General features: G+C 33.7%; 1 protein-coding gene across 5 annotated transcripts in view; it reads left to right on the top strand.

Moving 5' to 3' along the window:
* The first annotated feature begins 7265 nt into the window (after positions 1-7265).
* The window catches only part of LOC143064494 (uncharacterized), a 54904-nt gene continuing 44346 nt past the window's right edge, over positions 7266-17823 (top strand). For all 5 annotated transcript variants that reach the window (XM_076237351.1, XM_076237354.1, XM_076237353.1 and 2 more), the window contains exons 1-4: positions 7266-7403; positions 10882-11015; positions 13323-13344; positions 17615-17740. In XM_076237351.1, the coding sequence (XP_076093466.1) occupies positions 7385-7403; positions 10882-11015; positions 13323-13344; positions 17615-17740 (301 nt within the window). In that variant the 5' untranslated portion in view covers positions 7266-7384. The remainder of the gene's footprint in view (positions 7404-10881; positions 11016-13322; positions 13345-17614; positions 17741-17823) is intronic.

Consider the following 17823-nt stretch of genomic DNA (forward strand, 5'->3'; position numbering starts at 1 on the left):
CGTCCATTAAGTTTTAAAAAGTCATGTATTAAACTCAAACTCTCGAACACGTTGTCTTGGAAGATCTTTATTCCAAGGGGGTCCTTAATAGTTGCTTTTTGATAATCCTATAAGGAGTTTATAATTTAACTCCTTGCGAACACTTTCATAAGGAACGAAAATTCCCATCTGCATCTTTTTGAAAAGATTGCAAATATTGTTTAAATTAAATAGGGTATCCCATTTCAAACCCAGCGTCTCGGAAAATCTCATTTTAGGGCACTAGACAATGATTAAATGTAGTAATTCGATAATAATACATGGATTTCTCGCGAAAACATCGTTAAGGCGAAATTTAAAGTTTGTCTTGGCTGATTGAAGAAATTTCACAATAAAAACTGAAACGCAAAAACGCAAAAACGCATAAAGATGTTTATTCAGGACAATAACTTATATAAAACAACAGCAGAAATACATATAATGTATCACCAATGGAGGTTGTAAAATACTGTAGGTGATACTTAAAAGTAATGTTCTATTTATTTTTTTTGTCGTTAAGGGGACTGGAGGATATTAATCCATTATTTTTTAAATATACATGTAGGATTTTGCTTGTTTTTCTATAGATGAACTTTTATCATATACTAAATAGAAAAATCAAACAAAAACATGGGGTTATCGTTCACTTAAGCTCACAATCTGCCCTCGAAAGAAGCAACCATTTTTGTTAAGGTACTTTTTTTTAAGTTGAACTAATAGGAGAAATAGAGAGATATATATATCGAAATAAAAAAAGAACTAAATTACAGAAATCGATTTAATTTTACAACTGTTTAGTTTACGTAAAGCATATTTGAAAAATATCTATAGGTCACCGATGAGTTGAAAAGGACATTTTAATTCAAATGCCAAAACAAAATGTCATTATTGCACTAAAGGGAGACAATTTGGAGCTTTTACAGTGATATAAACATTTGAAAAATAAATCTGAGGCCAAAATCATTCGATTTTTTGGGTTGATTTTTGAGCCAATTCATAAAGTTATAACTAATAGTGTAATAAATAAAATTTGTAATGAAAACAAAAATGATAAAATTTTTGCTGAAATTACCCTCGAGCCTCCGAAAGAGCAAGTATTGCACAAAAAAAAGGAATCATCCTTTAACTGAAACAACTCTTGAAATCATCGGCTATTCGTCGATGACTAAAGGCTATTTATTTCTGAAATCTAAATTTTGTTTTGCTGTTCTGAGTGTTCAAGATGTTACATGCAGCTAAAATATTGGTAAAACATTTGAAAAAATACTGATCTGTTTAAAATTTACACAAAAGTAAACGAATGAAAGCCACTGGAATGCAGTCCAGGACTCGGATAAATAAGCACATTTAAACAAGAGTGCACACACTGAAATGTCTCGCCTACTTTACTCATCATTAATATTATGTTGATAGCCCTAAGTATAAAGATTTATTACACATAAACTTAACATTAACCAAGATAGCTAAACAAAGACCAAATGAATTATGAAAATGAGGTAAAGGTCAGACGAACCATACCAGGCAGACATGAACAGCTAACAATTCTTCGATACAACAAATATACTTTACCTATTACTTATAGTTTAAGAAAAACAGACCAAAACACAAAAACTTAACACTGTGCAATGAACCGTGAAATTGAGGTCATGGTCAAATAAAACCTGGGAGATTTATATATAGATCATAAGATATTTTCATGCACTAAATATAGTGACCTTTGGCATATAATATTAGATAAAAAGACCAAAACTCAAAAACTGAACTTTGACCACTGAACCATGAAAATGAGGTCAAGGTCAGATGATATCTTCCCGCTAGACATGTACACCTTACAATCATTCCATACAACAAATATTGTAGACTCATTGCATAAAGTATGAGAAAAACAGACCAAGACAGAAAAATTTAACTATAACCACTGAACCGTGAAAATGAGGTCAAGGTCAGATGACACCTGCCAGTTGGACATGGACATCTTACAGTCCTTCCATACACCGAATATACTAGCCCTGTTGCTTATAGTATCTGAGATGTGGACTTGACCACCAAAACTTATTCTAACCTTTGTTCACTGATCCACGAAATGAAGTCGAGGTCAAGTGAAAACTGTCTGACGGGCATGAGTACCTTGCAAGGTACGCACATACCAAATATAGTTATCCTATTACTTATAATAAGAGAGAATTCAACATTACAAAAATTCTGAACTTTTTTTTCAAGTGATCACTGAACCATGAAAATGAGGTCAAGGACATTGGACATGTGACTGACAGAAACTTCGTAACATGAGGCATCTATATACAGAGTATGAAGCATCCAATTCTTCCACCTTCTAAAATATTAAGCTTTTCAGAAGTTAACTTACGCCGCCGCCGCCGCCGCCGCCGCCGCCGGATCACTATTCATATGTCGAGCTTTCTGCAACAAAAGTTACAGGCTCGACTAAAATGACAGGTTATATGAACTGAGTGGCAATAAAAGCACAAGTCTAACACTTGCTTTTTAAAAAATTAAAATCTTTATTTAAAATGGTCATCTTTAAACAAACAAAAATTGAATATAAAAATTTACAATTCCAACAATAGATCGATATTAAACAGAAATGTTTCATTATCATTTTTCGGCTACAATTGGTAAATGAACCATCCAAATGTCAAAATATCAACATAGAGTATTTACAAAGAATGTTTCTGTTATGTTGTGCAACTAAATCTCTACAGCAAATGGTAGTGACAACACTAGATGTTATAATTAGGATCCAGCGAAAAGCCAGGCTTTTGTCCACGAAGGTAGCAAATTGTCGGTGTGACTATCGCTGACGGCTTTTGGTAACACACGATATGGTTGTTGGTCATGTTGTTATCACCAAGGGAAGGTCATCGTGCTCTTAATTTCCACACAAACTGATATAGCTCCAAAGGTTTAACAATGAACACCAATGGACACTCATGTCAATTGGAAGGCCACGCGGAATCAATATCGGAGATGTTAAAGACAAATGCATCGGTCATGCTGGGCTTTTGTTGCTTAATGTCTAAATGGACATGGCCTATAATTAAAAGATCCTTTTGCGGAATTTGTGGATTATTTGGTCAACTGTATACAGTCTACGAGCAATTGCATCCTGGGAAAAGCCTCATTAGATAAACCCCAATTTGTTTGTAATTGGTTGTCAGAAAGACCTGGCATATAGTCTTATATTTATTGAATTTACTTACTTACAATAAGGGATAAGCCAGCGAGTAAGTCAGCAAAGGGTTAGGGAAGTACCTTGGTATATAAAAAAGTCGAAATAAACAATTGCCGGCTGGCCAAGAGATTCTCCACGTGGGGTATGATGCCAGAGGTAGAAGTAGGCATTGCCTTAAAAAAGGCACAGATCACTTAGGCCCAAGACCCGTACGAGTTTGACAACAATGAATTAAAAGGGTAAGGTGGTACCTCTGTTTGCAACGAAGTCGAAATACACTTTAATAATTGCCGGCTGGCCAAACTAAAAGATTCTCCACGTAGGCCATTTTACCAGAGATAGAGGAGGGCATTGCCATACAAATTTCTTATAGCACTTATGCCCTAGACCCGTACGAGTTTGACAATAATGAATCAAAAGGGGGAGATGGTACCTCTGTTTACAACAAAGTCGAAATAAAGTATTGCCGGCTGGCCAAACTAAGAGGTTCTCCACGTAGGCCATTTTACCAGAGATAGATATGGTAATTGCCTTTAAAATGGCATATAACACTAATTCCAAAGACCTGTACGATTTTGCCTGCAAGGGGTTAAAAATAAAAGGTGTTACCTTTGTTTACAACGAAGTCGAAATAAACCTCTACCTCTGGTATAATGATCCACGTAGAGAATCCCGGAGTTTGGCCTACCGGCTACAGTTATTTTGACTTTAATGTGAACAGAGGTACCACCTCCTCATTTTAGCTCTTTACTGACAAACTCGTACGGGTATATGCCATATAAGTGCTATAGGCTATTTTAAAGGCAATGACCACCTATACCTCTGGTAGCATGGCCCATGTGGTGAATCTCGTAGTTTGAACAGCCGGCAATATTTCATAACGACTTTGCGATATACTAGAATACCCTCCTTTCCTTTTGCTGGCATAAGTGCTATAAACCATTTTAAAGGCAAGGCCCACCTCTACCTCTGGTATCATGATAAACGTGGATCATCTTTTATTTTTGGCCATCCGGCAATAGTTTATTTCGACTTTGTTATATACCAGGGTACCCTCCTTACCCTTTGCTGACAAACTCGTACAGATCAATGGAATAAGAAGTATGGGCCATTTTAGATGCAATGTCCACCACTACCTTTGTTATAATGGCCTATGTTGAGAATTTCTTTGTTTGGCCAGCCGGCAATAATTCATTTCGACTTCGTTGTAAACATAGATACCACCTCCCCCTTTTAACACTTTGCTGAAGCACTGGTACGGGTCTACGGCATAAGTGGCCATTTTTGTGGCTATGGCCACTTCTACCTCTGGTATCATGGCCCATGTGGAAAATCTCTTCGTTTAGCCAGCCAGCAATAGTTTATTTCGACTTTGTGATATACTTAGGTACCCCCCTTACCCTTTGCTGATTAACTTACACGGGTCTGGGACATACGTGTTATGGCTATGTTAGAGGTAATGCCTACCTCATCCTCTGATATAATACCCCGCGTATAGAATCTCTTAGTTAGGCCAGTCGGCTTAATTTATATTTTCGTTGTAAAAAGAGGCATCGCATCCCCCCTTTAACCTTTTGCTGACAAACTCGTACAGGTCTAGGGCGTTAGTTTTATCAGCCATTTAAAAGGCAATGCACACATTTAACCTAGGATTAATGGCCAACTTGGAGAATCTCGTACTTAAGCAAGCCGGCAATAATTTATTTCGACTTCTTTGTAAACAGAGGTTCCAACTCCCTTTTAAACCCTTTGATGATACCGCGTACTTCTCTAGGGAATAAGTGATTTAGGCCATTTTAGAGGCAATGACAACCTCTACCTCTGGTATCATGGCCCACGCGGAGAATCTCTTAGCCATCCAGCAATAGTTTAGTTCGACTTTATTATATACTAGGGTACCAACCTTACACTTTGCTGACTAACTCGTACGGGTCTAGGTCATACGTGCTCATGGTCATTTTATAGAGGCAATCCCTTCCTCTACCTCTCATATTATGGCCCGCGTGGATAATTTCTTAGTTTAGCCAGCGGGCAACAGTTTATTTCAACTTCGTTATATACCGGGCTAATTCATCCCCCTTTTAACTCATTGTTGACAAACTCGTTCGGGTCTATAGCATAAGTGCTATGAGCCATTTTTAAGAGAATGACTACTCCAACATCTAGTATAAGGGCGCACCTAAAAATGTCTTAGTTTGGGCAGCCGTCACTATTTTTGGTGGACTGTGTGATATACTAGAGTATTCCCCTTACCCTCTTCTGACCAACTCGTACGGGTCGAGGACATAAGTGCCATGGCCCATGGACCATTTAAGAGACACTGCCTACCTATACCTCTGGTATAATGGCCAACGTGGAGAATCTCTTAGTTTGAAGAGCTGGCAATAATGAGGTTTATTTTTACTTCGTGATATACCGGCGAAACTCATGCCCCTTTTAATTCGTTGCTGATAAACTCGTGTAGATCCAGGACATAAGTGCTATAAGCCATTTATAAGGGTTTGACTACCTCTTCTTCTGGTATAATGGCCTACCTGGAGTATGTCTTAGTTTAGCCAGCTTTCAATAGTTGTTTTTTAGACTTAGGGATATACAAGAGTATTCTCCTTGCCCTCTGTTGACCAACACCTACGGGTCTAGGATATTAGTGCTTCGAGCCATTTTAGAGGTAATGCGATATATTGTAAAAGACATGAAATTTCATGTACAAATCATTTATAATGTGAGTATGGTCTGTATTTAACTCCTAAAAGGACATGGTATTTTGAAGTTCAAAATGAAACCTGCCAAAAATATACACATTTTATATCGGACATAAAGCAAAATTATCGGACAAAAAGCAAAACGGACAAAAAGCAACGGACAAAAAGCAAAAGTTTCGGACAAAAAGCAAAATAATCGGACAAAAGGCAAAACGGACAAAAAGCAACGGACAAAAAGCAAAAGTTTCGGACAAAAAGCAAAATAATCGGACAAAAGGCAAAACGGACAAAAAGCAACGGACAAAAAGCAAAAGTTTCGGACAAAAAGCAAAATTATCGGACAAAAAGCAAAAGCGGACAAAAAGCGAATTGCGGACAAAAAGCACCGTATCAATGGTTGAACATGTAAAACTATTAAATGTTGTTTCACTATAGCTGTTATTCACGGTCTTATATGCACGGTTTATAAGTGATAATTGTCATGCAACTATAAAACTATGACATAAATAAAAGATAGTTTTTATTTGAATGAGATGTTTGCTTAATTTACACTTGTTAACTGAATGATGGATGACTACAACAAATATATTTGTTTTCATGCCTTAAATGATCAAGTTTGCCAAAATGTTTTGAGAGAGCAAGCCACATTGGTGCAATTGTATTGTTGCATATTAAGTACAAGACTTAGTATTATATTTGAAAAATTAACCACCATAACTGAAGTTTAAATTTTCCAATCGAGCATGATTACATCCCTTTCGTCATTCGAATAGCAAACATGTACATAGTTATCTTATCTCGGTTACTTCAAGCAATATCATTGTTCCTTTTTAAATGATAATATGTACTGTACCAAAACAACAATATGAAAAATAATATGATTACTTTATTTACTAAAATTCAATTTAATTATTCCTCGTCCTTATTTCTGGAAATATATACAGTATAAGATAAGAGATAAGATAAGATACATTTTATTTCCAATTAAGGTATATGATAAAAATGTAAAAACATACCAAAACTTTAGATTGAAAAGGACTGATTTTACATGTCGTAACGCGCTGAATATTTGAAGCACACTGCTTTACATGAAACAACATGGAAAAGGGGTGGGGGGGGGGGGACAAAATGCTATGATCGTCCAAAAAAATGGGTCTCAACTCCCACAACTACCCTCCCCTTTGGATCTAACTTGTACAAACGTTTAAAAAAATCTTTGCCGTTGTTTGCTACGAGTTATGTTTACTTTTTTAAATTGTAGAAACTCTCCATTTTTTAAAAATTATTTACCACTTTCATGAACTATTCTTTCATTCGATTATTGAAATAAGTTTCCGGAAATACATACTTTTCCGGCAAAGATTTTTTTAAACGTTTGTACAAGTTGTTTCCCTTTATAAAAACGGCTCTGCAGACGGTGTTTTTCTGACCTTATTGATAATTATCATAATAAGCAGGCGAATGTAGGAAAAATATGAATTCAAGGTGGAAAGGTAGGTATGGTAATAGATTATTCAAAAGATAAAGGCTTGTGATTTGTAACTTAAGGTTATTGTTTTCTTCGTATTTTGCTTCCACCTTCTTGACGCATTTCTTACAGTTACAAGTGCAACTTTAATACGTACACTTTCAAGACCATTTCTGGATGAAGAGGTCAACATTATAAGTCAATTATTATCTGTAGTTCTAACACAGAGCCTTAACAAATATCTTTTATCGTGAATAACAATGATCAACAATGTGCAGACGGGAGAGTAGTGTCAAATTTTAAAATTTAAAATTTAAAAAGCCTTGCCAGACGTCATAAATATTTGGACTAATTGCATCTAAACTATAGCCATATCCCCGAGGAACCAGTAATGACGCACCTAACGTTGTGTTTGTCTCTGCATTTAATCTACCATTTAAAAGAAAAAGAAACACGGAACAGAATGAAAGATTGATGACTTGTTAATGTATTTCAATCATTAAACAGTTGATTTTTGAAACAGTAAAAGCAATAAAAATCATGTTTGCTAACATTACAAACGGACTGTCAACTTATGATGGGTACCAGTAATGACGCACTATAAACAAACCAGTAAAAACCACTTGCAGTGTACGTGATGTTCGAAAAATTGCTTCAATCCGGATAATTTAAAGTTAACACTATTCAACAAATTTAATTTTAATAACAAATTTTGACATTTACAGTCACTTTTATGATCATGTTGATAGCAACACAATTTTTTTCTTTAATTTAAATGTAACCTATATTTTATTTCAAATTTTATATAAAATTGTTCAAAATTTATCAAAGTGACATATATATTCCATATACTTGAAAATAAGAAATAATTGCATTCATAAAACAACATTGACATTAAAACATTTATCAATGTATACTTCGTACAATGAATGAAAAAAATCGATAAACAATAGAAAATTATATAAGCGACGATCATTTGTTCTACAGTGATTCCCGCTTAAATGTAAAACCATGTCACATGACAGTCATATGATTTGAAAAACACAAACTGGGGCAGCATGTGCTTACATACTTTTGCCGGCCAAAGTGGATTTAGGACTGATAATCATTCTGGGAAGGGTAGACTGTTTTTGACCTTAATAAAATGGCGGAAATTGCATTATCTTTACTAATTCAAGCAATAATAACATTTCTGGACAGAGTTTGAGGCGTCTATGTTGTAGTCATATGACCTTCACCATCATGTTATGAATAGTAATTATCGATGACGTCACAGCTTTTGTTTAGAAATATAAAACCCAAAACTAAATTGGTGCGTCATTTCTGGTCCGCGTCAAAACAGGTACCAAGACGATATGCCTGAAAAGATCAGTCTGCAAGATCCACAAAATTAAAAAAAATATATAAACCACACACAAAGAATGAAATCAAATACGCATAATACAGTAGTCAATGCGGGACTTGTTCTTGATTAATACTTGTTACTGTTTGCCATGTTTGCTTATAATGAAAAAGTCGGGATATTGATTGAAGTGCACAATATAGAACCAATACAATACATGATAACATCTCTATATAGAGTCGATACATTTTAGCACACAAAACATAAGATCTTTAAAAAAAGGTTTTACAATCTAGAAGAATACGTAAGACATGCAAATACTATATACTAGTAAATACACGAAAGGCATTCTTGCATTTAGACCAAACACAGAAAATGAATAAAACTACAGTAATTAAAAATGTAGTCTCAGCAGTATCATCATTCAAAAGCGCTATAGATATTCTAGCTGCATGCAGCATTGTACTAATCGGTCTATAAACGCCAAAAGTTAACACAGTAGTAAAAGTATACTAATTTAAGTATTGAACATATTATAAAGCATTACTGCATTTAAATTAAAAATCTAAAGTTACAATACAGAATTCATCTTCTTTTTCACATTATATTTTGTTCCCACCAAGATTAAAATTAATATTTTTTTCCATAGATTTTTCCACACTTGTTCTTACTACATGTTGTTGTTTTAAGCTACTAAGTGTATTATAAACTCATCATAGATACATACCAGGATGGAAAAATGTGTTCGTTTGAAATAAATGTCGTTCAAAAATATGTTTAAAAGAACAGGCTGTACTGCAGAATTGATCATTGAGGGAATATTTTACTTGTTACAATGCTGAAGACATTTATTATTCACAAATAACTTTCTTGAAATGATGAAGCAGATTTTAAAACTCAACGTACTTCAAGTTTCAGTAAACACAGGAGATCGTGCGACAGGAAGTCAAATGCCTTGTTTGGACAGGTCCATTAATACAGCAGCAATATACTTATTTCGGTCAAAATCTGTTTTTCTATCTTGACAGCCATAGTCTGCTTCGAAAACTGATTTTAAAATAAACAATGTGTTCATTGATCTAAACTTGCTTTGATTGGCAGAATACTTACAAGTCTATAATTACTTGTATATAATATATGGTTTAAATTGTATTGAACTAGGGCAGATTAATCTGAAACACTACGACTGATCCAGTAATATTTCATTGAAAGAATCAGTATAGATTTAATCACATTTTTTTTTGGTTTGTTAGATTTTGTGGATCTAGGTAAAACTAAATTCTTTGAATACATTATACTGATTATAGGATGAATAAAGGAGGTGGGAGATTTGTACGGTAGAGAATTAAAAAAAAACCCAGCAATTTGGAATAAAATGTCCCAACGAGAGAAAAAAAAATAAGGGGACATCCTCAGAAAGGTCTCCATACAAGTAAAGTGTATTATCAAGAAATATTAAAGGCAAAACAAAAATCTAGGTTTCGTTTCCAAGAATAGTACATCACGTGTTTAAAGTGCTAACTTGGAAACTATCTGTCTTGATGTGAGTTTAGTTTGGATGAATAATGCTGAAACCGTATTTTAGCCGCTAGTTGTCGTTTTGATTACCTGAAAATTGTACAGGTATCGGTACTAGTAACGATCCAACGCCCTCGTAAAAAAGATCGTTGACTTTGCGTCTCTGATATCGTGGCAACACCGCCTGCATCGTGACCGCTTTCGTATGTTCGTCCGTCTGTCCCACTTCAGGTTAAAGTTTTTAGTCAAGGTAGTTTTTGATGAAGTTGAAGTTCAAACAACTTGAAACTTAGTACACGTGTTCCCTATGACATGATATTACTAATTTCAATGCTACATTAGATTTTTGTTCCCAATTTCACTTAGAAAGTGATAGTGCGAGTTGGGCATCCGTGTACTATGGACACATTCTTGTTTATTATATTCTTCCTAGAAGCGAAGAGAATTTTCATGACGCTTCCTCTTGGAAATAACTAGATGATAATTTATCGTCCTTGTGTTATAGATACTGTTAGTTGCGATCATAATTTTTGTTCTCTTCTGTACTTTTCTAAATTGCTTGTCATATGCAGTTATTTTATATATTGACTTGAGTATTATAACAATATTTTATATAAAATGTCTCAACTTTGTATGATTTCAGCGATTTGTAGTGGACTAGTATTAGTGTTAGCAATTATACAGTCAACAAGAACGGTTAGCTCAGAAGCAACAAGTTACTTTCCCGAAAATGTTGCAAACACTCAAAATGCAAAATCTGGAAACCCCCTCAATTTGGTAAGTAAATAGTGCATGTACATTCTCATGTTTAAGATATATTTTAACAGACATGCTGAATTTATCATTCATTAAAAACTATGTTAAATTAACTTGATCTGGCGATTTCCACAATTTACACTATCATTTTTCACGATACCGAACAAATCATTGGAAGGTAACGAATTTACATGCTGTCTTACTTTATATTCAATTTTAGCAATATAGTTATAGTCGCTATAAGCAGAAACATTACCGTTCAAATTAGATTACAGGTTCCATTTCTGATAATATCGACAATGCATTTTCCCATAGGAACTCCTTTTACGGCTAAAACTGTACTACTTTTACTATGAAATTTTGAAAAAAATACAAGGAAATTTCATATGCACTACTATTTTTATTTTGGTCAAAAAGACTAAAAAAAAAAAAAAAATGCGGCATATTTTCAACGTTTATATGCCCGAACTTCATAGGGTTTTAACTTAACTACCCCTTCCTTGACTGTACATAGGATTACCACAACTGGTAGATATAGTTATCAAAGGTACTAGTCTTATAATTTCATATGCCATTCCAAAGTTATGTCTCTATGAGATGAAATGTAGAAATCATAACTGGGAACCAGTACGTAAAAACAAATGTTTATCTATGAATATTCTATATCTCCCGAAAAGAGGCGTGGTTTGAGAAACAACTGTATTTACAAAGTGCAACCTATTTATTATTTAAACTTATTTGAGTGTAAAAAATGAAAATCAATACGTCATTAATTTCATGAATCCGAAGCGTTTCTCTGGATTAACCTTCATCAGGAACGCTCAAAGTCATAAATTCGAAAGCCAAGGATGTCGTTAAAGAGCTACATGCACATGTATATATATGACAAAAAAGACCTTAAAAATAGCAAAATAAACTTCGCCTGAGGGAGTTGAAACCTTAGTTTCTTTACATATATATTTTAATAAACGAATAATTTTAGGAAGATTTGTATCGAAGAACTGAGTTAACTGAGCTGACGATAACCCCGGGGACTAATAGTCCACCTGGGAGCAGAAATATGTCCCCAGTGTTATACTAAGTTATTAAATTCACGCGTTCGAGGCGCTTTCTGCCTTTAGCATTATGACTTTTAATGTATTTATCTATTTTTTTAACCTTACTGTCTTACATATGTTCTGGTGAGAAAAGATAGTCAAAGCTTTGAATTGTCAAGAAATAAAAAGAATATGCATTCAAAGTAGTAATAACATGATACGAATGAATGATTTATATGTAGTTAGTATGTAATTAACCATTATGATTATGTCCAATGGATCGGAAAAGAAAGGAAGGAAGCAAAACAAAAATAAAAAACCTGCACGGAATCTTTATCCGCACAAACTTTTTCCCTGGACTGCTTCAAATCGATAGTGTTTTCTTTTGTCTAAAATTATGTATCTGAAGTAATATCCGACAATCAACGTCATACACTTCGATTAGTGATTTGATTTTTGTCTGATAATAGATTTTTAACGCACAATAATATTAAACACGCAATGAAAAATGAAATCATAATTGTCAATAAATGCTGGCTCTGAATGTGTTATAACTATCATACGGAGTTGTAATTAACTTATTATCTACACAACGCCCGATGGTCTTTTTTGTGTTTAATCCACACAATGTGTCTATCTTTTCGAGGCTTGCTTCCAACCATAATTAACACAAAAAGTAAGCAGCTTGTAAGAAAATGATACAAATTATTGGACGAAGAAAGACACTATCATGTATATGGTTAAGGGGATTAAAGAAGAACAACAGCACACAAAACTCAACACAGGAAGCTAAAAACTGTCCTTATCGGAGCCTGCCAAAAATCGGTACTAAGTTCAATAGTTTGAATCTTTTATATTATTGCATAGAGTTTTGCATTCTTGATTAAATGGTAACAAGATGTAGGTGGGAATAAATCAGGTAGTAAAACGTTTGGTTTAACAAAAACTGAGTTTAGACCAATGATGCAATATACAACATGTCAACGTTATTTTTAAATGCTGGATGGATATCGGTATGAAAGTTAGGCAGTCAGATACAAAAACCGAAGTAAGCCTTTTGTGCAAATCTTTATCTGATTTTTGTATCTTGTTTTCAAATTAAATTAATGCCGTCCTAATTTTCTTTACACTCGCGTTTCACGGTTGTTATATGAAAAACTTCATTAAGTGATAGAAGACATGCAGTGTCTTTAAATTTGTACTGAATATATAAGGTCAATGTAAATGTTATTTTCATTCACAATTCGATTCAATATTTGATAAAACTAAAACGGTGTTCTATCTTTTTCAGATGCAACTCAATGAACAGAAAGGTAACTTTTTTTTATATTCAGTTTTAATGAACAATCTGCTAAAAGTATGAGTTTTAAATGTTTCTAGATATGTCGGTGTATTATTTTTCTCCGTTTTTTGAAATTTCCCATCGTGGGTTTATATATACTTTCTATAAATATTGAAAGTATATACTTCGTTTCAAAAGTCCAGCAATGTAATACAAAGTGTCTTTCTTCTGTGTGATTCGAATCAATGTACATGTACTCGCCATGTTGTCACATTAATATATTTTGTTATATATTTTATGTCTAAGTATGTGCATGTGTCAACTTTAAGATTGAGAGTCTCCCTCGGATTTAGCCAAGAATTTAATATTCAGGGCTAACAGCCTAACACCACACATTGCATATATATGTACATCAAATACAATCGAGCAATATAAGATATATAAAGGAGTAGTGGCATTAAGAACAATATAACATATATCGTTGTAGAAGGGTCTAAAAACAGCACAAACAACATTTTCCAAAAGACCAAAAAAGTGAAAAAGTATATTTAAACAAAACGCATTTAACTAACAGGTCGAACAACTGATTTTCTTTAACCCCGCTGACTGCCATTGGCGATTGCCAAATAAAATTGATCACAAGATGTAACAAAATGGATCTTAATATAAATTTAATACTAAGCAGAAAATAAATTTAACCGGTGGCCACGATGTTATGCCACAAACATATGGTGTCAATATTTTTTTAGTACACCAGATCCGGATTTCGACAATAAATGTCTCTTCAGTGATGTTAGGGATCGAAACGGTATTTGTAAGGCCATATAAAAAGTACCCTCATTTTTAGAAAAAGTACCCTAATTTTTAGATAGACTCTTGAATTTTAAGAGTCAATATAGGATGAACGGATCATATAAACCGGAGGGAAAATATGATACAAGCCCAAACGAAAAAATATAAACGAGTCTAAATTGAAAACTACGTTCAAACCTGTGATTGCGTTGGATAAAAACTGCAATTTTTATACGTGTGCATGTAAAACAAATTTCGTTGTAAAAGGGTCTAAAAACAGCACAAACAACATTTTCCAAAAGACCAAAAAAGTGAAAAAGTATATTCAAACAAAACGCATTTGACTAACAGGTCGAACAACTGATGTTCTTTAACCCTGCTGACTGCCATTGGCGATTGCCAAATAAAATTGATCACAAGATGTAACAAAATGGATTTTATATAAATTTAATACTAAACAGAAAATTTTTTTAACTTGTGGCCACGATGTAATACCACAAACATATGGTGTCAATATTTTTTAGTACACCAGATCCGGATTTCGACAATAAATGTCTCTTCAGTGATGTTAGGGATCGAAACGGTATTTGTAAGGCCATATAAAAAGTACCCTCATTTTTAGAAAAAGTACCCTAATTTTTAGATAGACTCTTGAATTTTAAGAGTCAATATAGGATGAACGGATCATATAAACCGGAGGGAAAATATGATACAAGCCCAAACGAAAAAATATAAACGAGTCTAAATTGAAAACTACGTTCAAACCTATGATTGGGTTGGATAAAAACTGCAATTTTTATACGTGTGCATGTAAAACAAATTTCGTTGTAAAAGGGTCTAAAAACAGCACAAACAACATTTTCCAAAAGACCAAAAAAGTGAAAAAGTATATATTCAAACAAAACGCATTTGACTAACAGGTCGAACAACTGATGTTCTTTAACCCTGCTGACTGCAATTGGCGATTGCCAAATAAAATTGATCACAAGATGTAACAAAATGGACCTTAATATAAATTTAATACTAAACAGAAAACAAATTTAACTTGTGGCCACGATGTAATGCCACAAACATATGGTGTCAACATTTTTGTAGTACACCAGATCCGGATTTCGACAATAAATGTCTCTTCAGTGATGTTAGGGATCGAAACGGTATTTGGAAGGCCCTATAAAAAGTACCCTCATTTTTAGATAGACTCTTGAATTTTCAAGAGTCAATATAGGATGAACGGATCATATAAACCGGAGGGAAAATACGATACAAGCCCAAACGAAAAAATATAAACGAGTCTAAATTGAAAATTACGTTCAAACCTATGATTGCGTTGGATAAAAACCGCAATTTTTATACGTGTGCATGTAAAACAAATTTCGTTGTAGAAGGGTCTAAAAACAGCACAAAAACATTTTCTAAAAGACCAAAAAAGTGAAAAAGTATATTCAAACAAAACGCATTTGACTAACAGGTCGAACAACTGATGTTCTTTAACCCTGCTGACTGCCATTGGCGATTGCCAAATAAAATTGATCACAAGATGTAACAAAATGGATTTTAATATAAATTTAATACTAAACAGAAAAAAATTAACTTGTGGCCACGATGTTATGCCACAAACATACGGTGTCAACATTTTTTTAGTACACCAGATCCGGATTTCGACAATAAATGTCTCTTCAGTGATGTTAGGGATCGAAACGGTATTTGAAAGGCCCTATAAAAAGTACCCTCATTTTTAGATAGACTCTTGGATTTTAAAAGTCAATGTAGGATGAACGGATCATATAAACCGGAGGGAAAATATGATACAAGCCCAAACGAAAAAATATAAACGAGTCTAAATTGAAAACCACGTTCAAACCTATGATTGCGTTGGATAAAAACTGCAATTTTTATACGTGTGCATGTAAAACAAATTTCGTTGTAGAAGGGTCTAAAAACAGCACAAAAACATTTTCCAAAAGACCAAAACAGTGAAAAAGTATATCTAAACAAAACGCATTTGACTAACAGGTCGAACAACTGATGTTCTTTAACCCTGCTGACTGCCATTGGCGATTGCCAAATAAAATTGATCACAAGATGTAACAAAATGGATCTGAATATAAATTTAATACTAAACAGAAAAAAATTAACTTGTGGCCACGATGTTATGCCACAAACATATGGTGTCAATATTTTTTTAGTACACCAGAGCCGGATTTCGACAATAAATGTCTCTTCAGTGATATTAGGGATCGATCGAAACGTTATTTGGAAGGCCATATAAAAAGTACCCTCATTTTTAGATAGACTCTTGAATTTTAAGAGTCAATGTTGGATGAACGGATCATATAAACCGGAGGGAAAATATGATACAAGCCCAAACGAAAAAATATAAACGAGTCTAAATTGAAAACTACGTTCAAACCTATGATTGCGATGGATAAAAACCGCAATTTTTATACGTGTGCATGAAAAACAAATTTCGTTGTAGAAGGGTCTAAAAACAGCACAAACAAAATTTTCCAAAAGACTAAAAAAGTGAAAAAGTATATTTAAACTAAACGCATATATATATATATGTATACTTTTAACTAATTGGCTTTGCCACAGATTTTGGTATAATTTAGCGTTATACTTTCGCTCGTTAAACTATACTTACTAGCATCTGAAAATCTGATATGCATAATTTGAAGCATTTGGTAATGAAGTTCAATGGATTGACTATCAATGAGGCAACCATCCAAGTTCAAATGACATTAAATGGTCATCGTACATCCTCTATCAATGAACAAAGCCCATGCCGTAAAGTCGGCTATATAAGCTAGCTAGACCCTAACGGAACAAAAAAGTGATATCATAAAATCGAAAATATCATCGACAACCAATATAGAAGGTGTCGTATTTGACATGTTTGTGTGTGAGCGCCCAACCAATGGTGTAACAGCACAATTATATAATAACACACTGTACAAAATAAATGCCAACAAAATGCTTGAGATCGGCATAAAGCACTTAAACAACTAACATTAAAACAAAAGACACGAAGAACCGATCTAAGAGATCTTTAATTTACTGAAAACCAGTTCAAAGCCAATAATAATAAATGAATAAGTCCTGTTCTCCCAGACATACAAACAGATTTATTGTAAATATGCCTGGAAAAACTTGACCTTGTACAATGCCAAAAATATATATCAATAAGATCGACAGGAGGTAGGACCATAGGTGTTCTTCAATGTGCATAAATCGATTCAATTGTATACCATAAGCTTTACTTGTTTTGATTTATTTAACTAAGGAGTTTGATTGATTCTGTATTAGTTATATTAAATTGAATTCTAATTTTCAAATACGGCAAACTATCTATATTACCTTTATTCTTATTGTTGTAAATTGATTCTAACAATGGGTCAATGTGGTTCAACTTACAATGAAAGGCTTTACATCTATATGCCATTATAAATCGGTCGATTTTTTTGTTATCAGGTTAACATGTCACTTATGATCTATTTTTTTTTCTTCAGATAAGCATGTTGAAACGACGTCTACTAAAGAAGAGGAACCATGTCTGCATAAAGAAACTTTTAACAATCCTATAAAGATTTCAAGTCATTATCACCACAGGATTAATCCTAGAGCAGTTGAACCAGGTGATATATAAATAAGTGAAAAAAACAATTTTGAAAATATTCAAATCGGCACCCAAAAAAACCCAACTAAATTGTGACTCCCA

This window comes from Mytilus galloprovincialis, chromosome 2, assembly GCF_965363235.1.
Source record: "Mytilus galloprovincialis chromosome 2, xbMytGall1.hap1.1, whole genome shotgun sequence".
Classification (NCBI taxonomy): Eukaryota; Metazoa; Mollusca; class Bivalvia; order Mytilida; family Mytilidae; genus Mytilus; species Mytilus galloprovincialis.